At 33.5% G+C, this 15,382-nt stretch overlaps 2 protein-coding genes across 2 annotated transcripts; both read right to left on the bottom strand.

Moving 5' to 3' along the window:
• Positions 1-775: 775 nt before the first annotated feature.
• Positions 776-4,737, bottom strand: LOC139491354 (uncharacterized; the record flags this gene model as incomplete). Its single annotated transcript, XM_071278987.1, is given in 2 exon segments — positions 776-946; positions 3,795-4,737. Coding segments are annotated over 2 exon segments (925 nt in total), but the record flags the coding sequence as incomplete, so codon positions are not given.
• A 9,892-nt stretch (positions 4,738-14,629) lies between these two features.
• On the bottom strand, positions 14,630-15,091 carry LOC139492794 (uncharacterized). Its single transcript, XM_071280949.1, has one exon. It carries the CDS (start codon positions 15,089-15,091, stop codon positions 14,630-14,632), a length of 462 nt encoding a protein of 153 aa, XP_071137050.1.
• Between the last annotated feature and the right edge of the window lie 291 nt (positions 15,092-15,382).

The raw sequence follows: 15,382 nt of genomic DNA, 5'->3' as shown, positions 1-15,382 counted from the left end.
GGAAAGACTTAATAATAATTAAAAACCAATTGTCCAGAGAACAATTGAAAGTCTTTCCACCAAAAACAATGTATTTTAATATGAAAGTTGTAAAATTAAAAGTGGAAAGACCTAATAATAATCAGAACAAATGCAATAGGTTTTTCCACAGAAAAGTGGAAAGACCTAATAATAATAATAATAATCAGAAGAAGAAATACAATAGGTCTTTCAACAGAAAAGTGGAAAGACCTAATAATCAGAAGAAATACAAAATGTCTTTCCACAGAAAAATGGAAAGACCTAATAATCAGAACAAATTCAATAGGTCTTTCCAACGAAAAGTGGAAAGACCTGATAATCAGAAGAAATACAGTAAGGTCTTTCCTTATAGAAATAGGAAAAACCTAAATAATCAGAAGAAATGTAGTAAGGTCTTTCCTTAAAGAAAAAGGAAAGACCTAAATAATTTTAATCAGAAGAAGAAATACATTTAGGTCTTCCATTATAGAAAAAGGAAAGACCTTAATAAAGTTATCTGATAGTATAATTGACTCAGTAACTTAGAATACAGGACAAAATGATTTAAAACTCCTTCATTTTATCTTAACAATTGTCATACAGCTGTATTGTCCTTCTATTTGAAATCCAGAGACTGTAATATAAACTGTATACTGAACATTGAGCTCTGTAAGCGCAAAAATTGGAGTTGTCGAATAACTACCTGATATATCATTGGTTGCAGATTGTGATATAACGTTGTTATTTTTTCTCATTTCAAAACCTGCATACTTACTGCTGACTCTGATATACGCAGAAATATAATACAGTCCCGGTTCTGTACACGTAAACTTCCCACTAGATTGAAAACTTTGAGTATCACTAATTCCTATTTTCAGATATATTTTGGAAAACTTCACAACCGATGCAAACGTTTCACTTCTCTCAACACATGATGACAGTGCAACTGAAAAAATAGTTAATTTGTTTAAATTAAATAGTTACATATGTTCCTGAAAAAGCATTAATATGTTATTCATTATAAATCTTTAAGAATATTCGCTGTTCATTGTTTTAACCCTTTTTCAGATATTCGGATTCCTGAGGTTTTATTCGAGAAGTGCCATTAAAAAATGTCCGCTGATCCTTTTTAATAAATGATTTTATAATGAATAGTTCAAACGGCCATTCTTATAAAATCATTTTTTGGTTCTTTTATAGTTGTTTTTTATGAGAAAAAAAATTATAAAAAATCTAGAAAGAATGTTGTTCCATCAAATGTTTTATTGCTTGTATCTTAAAAATAAACGGACATGAATGTTTTTTTTTCTGCTGATTTAGTTTCGTTATCTATATTCTATTAATTCTGAAAAGTGTTTCTTCTTTTTGAAACAGCGCCTATCAACCTGTGTCTACCACATCTCAAACAAAGTTTGAACAATTAAGTACGATCTTTATGTTTATATAGAAATTAGAAGATGTGATATGAGTGTTAATGAGACAACTCTCCATCCATGTTACAATGTGTAAAAGGTAAACAGTAATGGGACAAAGGACAGCTTTTAAGACGGAACCTTGGCTCCCATCGAACATAAAGTTATAAGAAGCCCTTAAATGACGAGTGTAAAATAATTGAAAAAGAAATCTTCCCAAAAGTGTTTGTGATTTTTGAAAAAAAAGGTTTTAGTTAATTTTATATAATATTAAATAAAATGATAAATCGTCCTTCTGTTATGCTATTGTTTACCGTCTAGAATAGAACGTGTTGGATTGTCAATTAAAACATCTAATTTTTCACAGGAGTAAATATTAATATGAACGGACGTATATTTGAACGAGATTAGCGTATCTGTTTTATGACTAAAATTTTAGTAATCTTTTCCCAATGTAAATATCTGTAGTTAACAATTACAAAACAGCTAAGCTGCAATGCTATCTTTATCAATTATTGCACCTATCTAGTAATAAAAAATAACAACTTACATGTCATCAACAATTTCTTACCTGTGGTGTACAAAACCAAAATATTGTAAATCACAAAGAACAACAAGATACTTCAAATCATTGGACCAAGGTAATACTATGGATTGAAAAAAGATTATTTAAAGCATGCATGTATTACCGAGTCCTTGAGTTTCTTTTTTACGCATGCTTTCCTTTGTTCTGTAACATTTTGGTGGGAATGTCAAATCCACTTTAAAACTTATAATTAATTATACGGAAAAGACTATCTATCAAAATTCACGTAGAAAAAATCCAGTGTATATGCTGGGATTCGAACTCAAGACCTTTAGCATATCGAGCCACGACACATACAACTACACCTGGACGTACTGGATACGAACTATTAGTAATTTAACATACTTAAAGGAAGCAAGATCTTTTTATAAGCGGGGCGAGTTGGCAGACCTTTATTCAGTAGGGTTTAAACCTTTTTCGTTAATAAGTGAGTTGTCAGACTGAGTGTTCAGTTCGATTTTACACTTTTCAAAAGTTGGGCGAGTCGGTAAACAAGAGTGGGGCGTTCTAAACTAGATTGAATGAATTGTAAATGGTTTTTCGTCTAATCTTAAACAGCTGGGATGTAAAATAGTTATCCCACTCGGACTTGGTGTGTCAGTGTTAGATAACCCTCTGGCCTCCGGCCATCGGGATGATCTTACACTGACACACCGCGTCCTTGTGGGATAACTATTTACTACCATGTTGGAGTTTTAAAATCCTATCATATTTCTAAACACATGTATATTTGAATGGTTACATTACGTATATAAATTTCTACTTAACAATTATATAGTTTCATAACCTTTAATCACCTGATACAGGTAAATTAAGGGTAAAGAACTTTTGTCTGTCTTTGTGTGACTTAACATAGATTCATTATCTCCAAAGAATGAACATCGACCTAACAATCATATTCTTCTACCCTTATATATCAACTGTTAAACAAACAAAAAAAACGACCAACAAGGAAATTAAAACAGAAATTTAGGAATTGCAATGTATTATATATATTTATGATTATGATAAACAGTAACTTGGAAATAAATTGATAAAAAGTATGTTGATTTGATATGCACTACGAATTAAATGGAACTCTTGGAGTTTAATTTAAGGGGACATTACGTGGGATGAAATTATTGAAGAGCTATATAACCAGTAGATAGCAATAATATTATACATAACCATAAATAAATGCTACAAAATTCATTTAAATATATTTCACAAAATGTTTTGTAATAAATCATTGCGAATTCACACAAATGAAGTAGGATGATTGGATGTGTCTTATGAAATACAGTTTTATCAATTCGGCGAAATTGTATTTATAATGTTAAAAGATTATGTAGTCCTTACAATAAAATTGTGACAGCGCATTTCTGATTTTTGGCAAATAAGCTGTGAACACACAAAAACCATTCAAATTCATTTGAAATAATTTATCCCTTTTGGCATATTTTGCACTGGGCGTAAAGCAAAGTAACAACCTAATGACCTGTTTCTGCTAAACTCATTGAAAAAATGTTACTAAATTTATGCAAATATTTTTCTTTTTTCATTTGTGACAATCTTTTTGTGTCACACACTAGTATTGTTTTGAGGGCAAAAACCATACACTAATCAAATGATACCATATGTTTACGTGTATAATGAATTTTAGATGGACATAACATACTCGTTACAAAATTTATGTAGACTAACTTACAATTGCCAGAGTTAGATGTGAACTTCATTATTGGTAAAAATAGACAACGACAAAAAGCCCTTAAAAGAATATGATTGCAACATTTGTTCTACTTAAGAATACGAATTACCTGTCTGGCTGTTGTTTGAGAGTTTGGCAAAATTATGAAATCGATCAATCAGATCCTTAATATTGTTAGCCATGTTAGCAATCGTTGCATTTTGTCCAATTTCAGAACGTAACTGAATAGCGAATTGCTTTCCAATTTGATTCACATTGCTGTCCGTTACACGGGTCACATTGTACAGAGCAAGAAAGTCCTGGCTTCTAGCGTTCTGGTTGTTGGTAAGCAAGTCAGTTTTTTGTTCAAGTGATTGAATTCTACTTTTCACGACACTCAAGTCCAACGTTTGGTTAACACTTTTCAACTGCTTTAGTTCGGACAGTTCTTTTATGACTTGTGCTGATGTGTTTTTCAATAAATCCAATTGATCTTTTTGTCGGACATAACTGATTTGTAGCAATCGATGCTTTTCCTGTAGTATTGTCAAGTTCATTTCCAAATCCTGATTTTTGTGCTCCAAATATGCAAGCTCTATCGTATCGTTTGGTTTGTTAGATTGTTTTAGTTTGTCGTCCATTACGGTAAGCTTTTGTTGTAACTGAGTTGTCAGAAGTTGCAAAGTTTGTTCATTTTCGCGCTGAAACTGAAAGATCTGATTTCTTAATTCTTTCTTTTCCGCTAAATACATATCCATTGAAATGTATTGACTCGTTATGCCGGGGCTTGATGTCTGACCCGGGTTGAGTAGAAATCCGTCAACATACATTGCAATAGTTAAACATGACAAAATAAACAGTATTGAATTGTGGCTTAAATACATTATTCACGATGCAGTCGTACTATGTGTTTTGAAGCTGCTGTCCAAGTGATCCAGAACCTAGTTAACTCCCTTTGAATAGGTTTGTTATTAAACAAAGCTGTCAACCTTTCTAATTGATTACAAGATGACACAGTTTTTATCTAAAGTGTTTTTAAACATAGAATACCCCACTTCAGTCCACAGTATTATCTTTCTGTTTGATTTATGAGTATATGTCTTCACGAATAGTTGATAACATTGTAAATAGTAGTGCTGCTAAGATACATTATATGTTTGCTGCTGTTCAATTTTAAACAGATAAACTGATAAATGTGAATTCCTGTACAACGCAATCTAAGGTGTCTTTTATATCACAATTCAAAAACCCATTTTATTTTTGGAAGTAAATAAGTTATATCAATTGATTCGATATAATTGTGAGGGAAAATAATTATGACTTTACCTGTACCATAACTTGTTATTTTAGGAGATGATTTAGGATTGTAGATAAGGGTTGCATGAATTCGGCGAGGACATACCGGTGGATCTAAAGGTGTCGTAGAGTGACAAGTAAAGTACTGATCTATAGGACGGACATCATAAATGCTGACAATAAGCCTATAGGAAATTTATAATCCTTTGAACATTTGAATTTGTTGTTCACCTGTACCCACGAAATCCACAAAATTTGGTATCCAACGAATAATAATTAATCCACAGTATACTGCAGCATAAATAGTTTGTACACTTGTTTCGGGTCATGAAATTCTACAAATGTTGTCAATGGATAATTTTCATTAATTTGTACGTTTCTCTATCGGTATGACAAAATATTTCTTATCTCCAGAGAAAACTTTGTTCTCGACAAATGTTTGGACAAAATTTACTAATAAGTTCAACCTTGTCTTTTTCTCAATTTCTTAATGTGACGTCAAGGAAAGAGGTAACCGGACATGATGACGTCACATAGATATAACACAACTTTCTGCAAGTCTTTGAAAAAGAAGTATAAGCTTTGGATTTTATAGGCATTATAGAACCAGATTCCACCACTATGATATGTGTTACGTTATTTCTCTAATCTCGTTAAATTAATATTTAATTTTTGAAAAAGATCGAATAGCCTCTCGCTTAAGATATCAAGATTTAACTGTTTTGAGTAGAGAAAATCGTAACACACTTAAGGCAGTAGAGGAATTTATATATATCAACTGAGATATATGAATATTTGTTTATACCTTCTCTTTCCGTCACTATATAATGAGCCCTCATTAACATATTGTAAATTCATCTTCATCTTTTGAAAACATTCTGAATTTGATTTTTTTTTAATTCCCGGTGAATGGTACCCTCCCATGCACTGATATTCGTTACCAATTACAAATAAACCAATTAACCGTCAGAGTATGGGGCCTTTTTGTGTGAGCCAAGGTTCCGTGTTGAAGGCCTTACATTGACCTATATAATGGTTTACTTTTATAAATTGTTATTTGGATGGAGAGTTGTCTCATTGGCACTCATACCACATCTTCCTATATCTAACTTGAAAATATTATTTTTTAGTTCTGTCAAATTACGAGTACTTACCTGCTTACTCTGCAAACTACTTGAACATGATAACTAAGGTTAAATGTGACGGTTGTATTTGATTCATGTTTCCCTGTCGAAATTTCAGCACCATGAAGGGTATATAATAAATATTTTTAAAATGTACTAAACTTTATTTTTATTTTTCAGAAACGAATATCATATTGCTTATTGTTTTATTTTTGTTTAAACTATGGAATATACGTTGCATACATAATTTCCACTGCTTACTCAAGATAGTTGCATCAAGTCGGCACATATATAATAAAATATCTCTGATGAAATGACAAGTCAGCAGTCATCGTTGTAAATACATTATATGCAAAATCACTCTCTATATTATAAAAAGAAATTGTTTTGATTATGAAAAAGAATATTTAATTAATCTATCAGCAGGGACACATTTAAAACCATGAAAGAGAGTAAATAATGCTCACCAAACTTTAGGAGCCTGTAATTCAGTGGTTGTCGTTTGAATATGTGTTACATATTTATTTTTCGTTCATTTTATTTTACAAAAATAAGGCCGTTAGTTTTCTCGTTTGAATTGTTTTACATTGTCATTTCGGGGCCTTTTATGGTTTACTATGCGGTATGCCGGGATTTGCTCATTGTTGAAGGCCGTAAGGTGACCTATTATTATTAATTTCTTTGTCATTTGGGGTCTCTTGTGGAGAGTTTTCTCTTTGGCAATTATACCACATCTTCTTTTTTATATTAAGCTAATACAGTGAAAAGTTGTTGTTAGAATGCACACCCTACTTAAACAAATAAATGGAAGGATTTATACGCTTTTACAAATATTTCGCTTAAATACATAACACAGTAGAAGTCATATAGTTTACCAGTTTTTCATGTCACGCTCCATTGTCAGTTCAATTTTACCTAAGGGAAAATACTATAAATTTTATCAAAAATCAATGCTCATGTAGTAATCATTAATAGTTATCCCACAAGGACGCGGTGTGTCAGTGCAAGATCACCCCGATGGCCGGAGGCCGGAGGCCAGAGGATGATCTAACACTGACACACCAAGTCCGAGTGGGATAACTATTTTACATCCCAGCTGTTTTAGATTAGACGAAAAACCATTTACAATTCATTCAATCTAGTTTAGAACGCCACACAACCATTATAATATACTTTATATATTACTATATGATGTATACCCTTTATGACCCCCGAACACGATGAGTAGATATCAAACAATGTCAACTCGCCCCACTTGCCAATCGGCCTATACTATATCGCCACTTTATAAAAAAAATCGCCCCACTCTTGTTTACCGACTCGCCCAACTTTTGAAAAAGTGTAAAATCATATTGAACAATCAGTATGACAACTCACTTATTAACGAAAAAGGTTTAAACCCTACTGAATAAAGGTCTGCCAACTCGCCCCGCTTATAAAAAGATCTTGCTTCCTTTAAGTATGTTAAATTACTGTTAGTTCGTATCCAGTCGTCCTGGTGTAGTGGTAAGTGTCGTGGCTTGCTTGCTAAAGGTCTTGAGTTCGAATCCCAGCATATACACTGGAATTTTTCTACGTAAATTTTGATAGATAATCTTTTCCGTATAATTAATCAGAAGTTCTATAGAAGATTTGACATTCCCACCAAAATTTTGCTGAACAAAGGAAAGCATGCATAAAGGGCGATCCGGCTCAGATCACCCCTGTTAGAACAAAGGAGCTGGGATGTAATGTTTAGAATACTTTTAAATTGAGAAACGAGTGCGAAGATGACGTCAGAGAGAGTTTGTTGTCTAACGCCGAGCAGTTTGAGGATAATTATGTTGACCAATATAGATGAAAATAGTGACACCAATATCTGCGTGGATGAATTAAATAAACTTTTGTCTGATATTTTTGAACAGTTTACAAAGTCAGAAATTAGACATAAAAATACTGTGATATATGTACTAATGATTATAAACAATTTAAAACTACAACGGATAAACCCTGGTTTACAGATGAATGTAAAAACTTATATAATGCTTACCAACAGGCACTAGGAACCGGTCCAATGAAAATAGACTCAGTCTTAATTAAGCATAACAGAAATATAAGTGGCTTGAAAATTAACTGAAAAGACAATATAAGAAAGGTAACATGATGGCTTCGTTAAAAAGGACCAATCCGAAACAATTCTATAGGAAATTTAAGAAACGTAAAAAGGTTATACATCCTAATATAACTTTAGAGCAGTTTGAAGAACATTTAAAGAAATTAACATCAAACTCAGATATACACCCGCAAGATTTACCAGGCGAAAATACAGGTACTGTGTTCGATGAGCTTAATTCTCCATTTACGGAAAAAGAACTTGATGATGGTATTAAAAACTTAAAACGAGACATATGTACAGGATACGATAATACGATGAACGAGTACATTATTATGAGTAAAAATTTCATTAAACCTGTGATGTGTAAAATATTTAACTGTATTCTTACAAATGGTGACTTTCCTGAATTGTGGGTAAAAAGTATAATTATCCCTGTATTAAAAAAAGGTGACGTTGATCAGCCTGGAAACTTTCGTGGAATATCTCTTGTGTCCCATATTGGAAAGCTGTTTTCAACTCTCATCAACGCTCGACTTACTAAATGGAGTAGAAACCATGATGTACTAACATATGCCCAGTTTGGATTCCGACCCGGTTATGGTACTACTGACGCCATCTTCGCTCTCAATTCTTTAATTTCAAAATCTTTGAGATCTGGTAAAAGATTTTATTGTTGTTTTGTAGACTATAAAACGGCGTTTGACAGTGTCACATATATGAAGTTACTGTTACGACTTATTAGATTAGATGTAACTGGTAAACTATTAAATGTATTAAAATCTATGTATTCAAAACTTAAATGTTGTGTAAAATTTGATGGTAGCTTCTCAAATTTCTTTAATAGTAATGTTGGTTTACTGCTGGGGGAATCATTATCCCCATTTTTATATTCATTGTACGTAAATGACATGCAAATAGAGCTTATTAGTCAAGGATGTCAACCTTATGAGTTAAAAATGTTGAACTTGTTTTTACTTATGTATGCAGATGACACAGTATTGTTCAGTGAAAATATTGAAGATTTACAAAAGATGATTAATTGTTTAAATGTCTATTCTAATAAGTACAATTTATCTATTAATAGTTTAAAAACAAAAATGTTGTATTCAGAAACAGAGGACTAGTTAAAGCAAATGAGTGATGGTATTTAAATGGAAATTCAATAGATATGTGTGATGAATTTGTATATCTTGGTATTTTATTTAGATATAATGGTTATTTTACATAATTTTATACTCGAAAATCATTAGCAAACCAAGGTCGTAAAGCATTATTTAGTCTGTATAGTAAATTGCAGGATGACTGTTTGAAACTATGCTGTCATTGTTTGACACGTATTTAGCAAGTATTTTTTTTATTATATTTGTGAAGTTTGGGGAAATCACAAATGTGATAATATCGAACAAGTTCAAATGAAATTTTTAAAACGTATATTAAAGGTGAAAGCATCTACTATTAATTATATGGTTTATTGTGAGTTGGGACGATACCCTATGTTTATAGAAAGATATTGTCGAATGTTAAAATTGGTTTAAGTTATTACGTACTGATAACACCGGGCTGAAGTACGTTCACTATTCACTATTCAAAATTCATGAATAGTGAACTGTGTTTTTTTGCACTATTCACTATTCAAGTTTATTAAATTGAATAACTGTAGTATCTACTTGTATATATAAACATTAGAAAAAAAGATATGGTATGATTACCAATGACACAGACATCAAACGCTTCAGATCACCGTACGGCCTTCAGCAATGTGCAAATCCCTTACCGCATAATCACAAATATCAAAGGAATTCAAAAGAGAAAACTAAAGGTATAATCATTATTCTTGTAAACAAGTGCAAAAATATCAACGATTTTTTACTTATATATATATTTCTAACGACACAATATTTTCATATTATTTATCTATATCATATTTTTTTTCATGAGTAATCATTAAAGAAATGAAGAAGTAACAGGCGATAAGAAATAAATGTTATTTGCAAACGATAATGTAGATAGGTTTGAGGTCAAAAACGCAAGTTATGAAAGTAGAAATCTCCGTTGCAAAAATTCATCGGAATGTCCTCACTATCATCGCGATGTAAAACGGCTTTACTCATGAGATGCATACACATAGAAATCCTTATAACAAAAACATAGAGGGAACGTGGCCGGGTATTTGTACATCCCAACAACAAAAATAAAACACTTAGTGCAGATCTGAGAGTTCTCTCAATAACTGACTGCTATTTCATAGCAAATTCTAACATACAAAAAAAAATGCATCTAAGACTTAATTATCAATCAGTGCACATTCAACATGGATTTAGTGTTAAGAGTGTAACGTGTACACAGGGTAAATAAAGGCAACAGTAGTATACCGCTGTTCAAAACTCATAAATCCATGGACAAAAAACAAAATCGGGGTAACAAACTAAAACCGAGGGAAACGCATTAAATATAAGAGGAGAACAACGACATAACACTAAAATGTAACACACATAGACAAAATCCCACGAGAATAACAAATATAACATATATATAACATCAAAACCAAATACATGAATTTGGGATAGACAAGTACCGTGACACGTCTTATCGCAATTTGAATTTACACTAAAAATAAGAGAAAACAAACGACACAACGTTATAATGTAATACACACAGAAACGAACTATAATATAACAATGGCCATATTCCTGACTTGGTACAGGGCATTTTTAAAGGAAAAAATGGTGGGTTGAACCTGGTTTTGTGGCATGCCAAACCTCGCACTTTTATGGCCATGTGAAATATAAATTGGAGAACACAATTGACAAAGAATCACACGAACAACAGCAAACAAAAGGCAACAAGTTTAAAATTTTAATACGCCAGAAGTGCATTTTGTCCACACAAGACCTACGTGTGACGCCCAGATACAAAAGTTTGAAAGCCGAAACGAGTACAAAGTTGAACAGCATCGAGGACCAAAAGATCAAAAAAGTTGTGCCAAAAACGGCAAGGGTTTTCTGTTATAAGCGTGTCTATTTCTATTTAGAATGTGTTCGTTACCAGTTTGATACTGGATCCAAAATTGTTCTATTTACAAAATATATAACAAACAATCTTTATTTATAAATTAACATCAATGAACCAAAATATGTACAACTGCTCCTTGCAATCTTTAATAAACTGGCTATAAACAATTCTACTTTAATATATATTTATACAACTGGTACACATTTGTACTATTACACATTTGTCCTAGGTTAGAAACGACTTGTCCTCCTGGTACAATAATGTACCCTACAAGTTTTGTAATATTAACACAATATATAATATATTAGAGACAGCGATCTCGAATATCTACGTAACGTACTTCAGGTCTTCGTCTTCAAACGTATGATAATCGACCCTGAGCTAGGAATCTCTCCTGCTATACCTCAATGGTATCCGTACCATTATTATGTTCTTCCAAAGTGTCTCACTACTCGTATTGACAGTTTCCTTGGGAACACCCCTTCATGTTTGACCTGACCCAAAGTTTTCCCGCGAAACATCCAATTCTTTACTATGTTTTATTAAAGTATATATACAATGCATAAAATAAGGCTTCTACCGAACTGTAACCAATGTAAACAATCTAACCGTAGATTCAAATCATCACATAACCAACGCCTCAAAAACTAACTTAAAAACGGACAAAACATAGAAATACTATATACACATCTTAATTTAATTAAATGTACAAAAACTATTTGACAATGTTATCTGCCATCCAAGCTGGTTTTCGCCTTGTACGGCGCTCTTCAACACTAATTTCCTCAATTTCTTCAACAGGCAACGTTGACTCATGAACACCAATGTCTTGTGAATAAGGAGTCTCTATAGGGTCGTTTTCAGCTGTATCATTTTCAGTGTTTAATGGAACAAAAGTGTTATTATCCGATTCTGTCCTTAATGTCTGTTTGTTCTTTTTCTTAAGTCTGTCGACATGTATTACTTGTGGTTTCCCTCTGTATCCACAGTCAACTTTATATGTAAGGTCACCATATTTTTCGAGGATTTTGAAAGGACCTTTCCAGATACTAGTAAGTTTTGAAGACATCCCAGGTTTCTTAACTGGGAAATAAACATACACCTCGTCATCTTTTCTGAAATTTTGGTATGACAATTTGAGGTCTTGATAGTGTTTCTGTCTTCGCATTTGCCCTTTTATTTTACCTCTGACAAAACTGTGGGAGATTTCTAACTTTTCCTTAAGCTACCAAGCCCACTTATGTGCAGGAATATCTTTAACTGATGGTGGCATTTCATACATGATGTCTAAAGGGGTTGATAGTTCCCTACTTAACATGAGACTATTTTGCGTTTGTCCAGTCGTCTCCTGCTCGGATGCCTTATATGCCATCATGACAAAAGGAATGTATTCATCCCAGTCTCTCTGGTTCTGTTCCACAAATGAACTTAACATTTTTGCAAGAGTCTTATTAAACCTTTCCACCATACCATCAGATTTTGAATGATATGGAGTGGTACGTGTTTTCTTAATGTTTAGAATACAGCACATCTCTTGAAACAACAAGCTTTCAAATTGCCTGCCTTGATCTGAGTGTATCCAATGAGGAACACCAAATCTTACAATAACTTCTTCAACTATAATCTTAGCCACAGTTTTAGCTTCCATATTTGGCATGGCAAGAGATTCTGTCCACTTTGTGTAGTAGTCAGAAACTACCAAGATATATTTGTTACCATTCTCTGTTTCTGGCAACTCACCAAGGATATCTGTAGCTATCCTTTCCATTGGCCCATTAACTTCAACTAAAGCCATTGGAGCTCTTTTGGACTTTAGTGGACTTTTTCGCTTTGCACATTTGTCACATCCGTTTATGTAAGTCCTGACGTCGTTTTCTAACCGAGGCCAATAATAAGATTGTCTAATTTTTGTTTTGCCAAAGTTTTATGGATACCCAAATGAGCAGAACATTTATCATCATGTGAGAATTGTAAAACCTTTTTGCGTTCTGATAAAGGAATGATAGCCTGATTTTATACAATTGTGGTTGCAGGGTCTTCAAATCGTCTGTAAATAAGTCCGTCTCTTAACTTTAAGTTGTTCCATTGATTCCAAAGTGATCTCAAGAAAAATCCCTTATCAGAAATATCTTTGTAATCCGGACGTTCGTCTGTTTCTACCCATTTTGTCACTATTTTCAGGTCATGATCATTTTTCTGAATTTCTATTAGAGACAAATCATGTTGTTCACTGTCATCATCTTTGTCATTACTACCATCAAAACGGGTGATAGCATTTACAGTGTCATGTTGGTCTTGAGTCTCAGCAGAAACAGTCTCTTCCTAAACCGGTATGATAGCCGCATTGTTTACAAGGAATGCGACTAAGTGCGTCTGCATTCCTATGTTGCACTCCTGGTCGATGTTGAATTTGCATCTCAAATGATCCTAATGTCTCTATCCATCTAGCTATATGTCCTTCTGGGTTCTTAAAGTTAAGTAACCACTTTAATGATCCGTGATCAGTTCGTACTGTGAACTTTCTACCGTAAAGGTATGGTTTGAAATGTTTAACAAAACAAACCACATCAAGCAACTCCTTGCGTGTCACACAGTACTTTCGTTCTGATTTTGAAAGTGTACGTCTAGCATAAACCACAACATGTTCAAGTCCTTCATCAGATTTCTGAGTCAAGACAGCTCCGACTGCCAAATTGCTTGCATCAGTATCCAAAATGAATTCTTTGTTAAAATCTGGTTATGCAAGAACTGGTGCGTTTATTAATTTACATTTTAATTGATCAAAAGCCTCTTGGCAATCTGTGGTCCAGACAAACTTAGTTTCCTTCTCTGTTATTTTGTGTAATGGTTTAGCAATGTGGGCAAAGTTTTTAATAAATTTCCTATAGTACCCACAAAGACCTAAAAAGGAACGAACTTAAGTTATATGTGTAGGGGTGGGCCACTCTTTAACATCCTTAATCTTGTCAGGGTCGGTTGATATTCCTTCCTCAGAGACAATATGCCCTAAGAAACGAACCTTGGTGGTACACAAGGTGCACTTCTTTGCCTTAAGCTTTAACCTGCCGATTTAAGCCTAGCAAAAACGTCTCTTAAATTATCAAGCAAACCATCTAGTATTTTTCCAAAAACGATTATATCGTCAATGTAAACCAGACATGTTTCCCACTGCAAACCAGCTAGTATGGTTTCCACCAAGCGCTCAAATGTCTGTGCAGCGCAACACAACCCAAACGGCATGACCCTAAACTGAAATAAACCCCTTCTCGTTGCAAAAGCAGTTTTGTGTTTGCCATTTTCGGCCAGCTCCACCTGCCAACATCCTGAACAACAGTCCAGAGTACTATACCATTTATTTCCCGCTAAATGATCTAACGAGTCGTCAATCCTCGGTAAAAGATACGCGTCTTTATTAAGGGTAACACTGTTTAAGCGTCTTTAATCTACGCAAAAACGATAACTGACGTCCTTTTTCTTAACTAAGACTATCCCTGCCGCCCAGGGACTGTGGGATTGTTCAATAATCCCTATTTGTAACATTTTGTCAAGGTAGTCATTTACTACCTTGTTCAAATGATAAGGTGTACGACGAGGTGGTTCTTCAAATGGCCTTGCCTTTCCCGTATTGATTTCGTGTTTTACGAGATTGGTCCTTCCCAAATCAACATCAGAAGAAGCAAACAAGTTCTGATTTTCTATCAACAAAGATTTTACTTTTTGTTTGTCTTTCGAAGTCAATTCATCTGATGTCCTGTCTAACAGATCTTGAAAATCTGGTCTAAGTCCGTCATGTTTCTGTTCATTTGAACTAATATTACCATCTAGTACTTGATCAACACCAGACATTTGGGCTATAGTTGTACCAGGATAGATTGTCTTAGGATCTAGTTCTGTGTTCATTAATCTAACAGGGACTTTTCGCCTGACCTTACCAACGTTCTAGCAGTCAAAATGTAGTCTTTCCCTGCATGCTCACTTGCTTCTATTAAACAAAGCATTGTCAGCAGGTAATTTTTGACCTTCTGCTAAGGAAACCGTGCCATTAATGACAGTTTCTGACCTTGGCGGGTATAACAACCGCTTCTGAAGCAACCATTCGGTAACAGCCTATTGATCCCTGAAAACACAAATCTACCTTAAAATCCCCAATACAAAAGTGCCCATTCTTAACATCAATTAAACAATTATGTC

This window comes from Mytilus edulis, chromosome 10 (genome assembly GCF_963676685.1).
Source record: "Mytilus edulis chromosome 10, xbMytEdul2.2, whole genome shotgun sequence".
NCBI classification, from domain to species: Eukaryota; Metazoa; Mollusca; class Bivalvia; order Mytilida; family Mytilidae; genus Mytilus; species Mytilus edulis.
Note: the sequence above shows the minus strand (reverse complement) of the source record. Positions and strands in the feature narration are given on the sequence as shown.

Bases quoted from the DNA above. Each gene is read 5' to 3' on its own strand.
- LOC139492794 (XM_071280949.1), bottom strand. From the start codon at position 15,091: ATGAACACAGAACTAGATCCTAAGACAATCTATCCTGGTACAACTATA.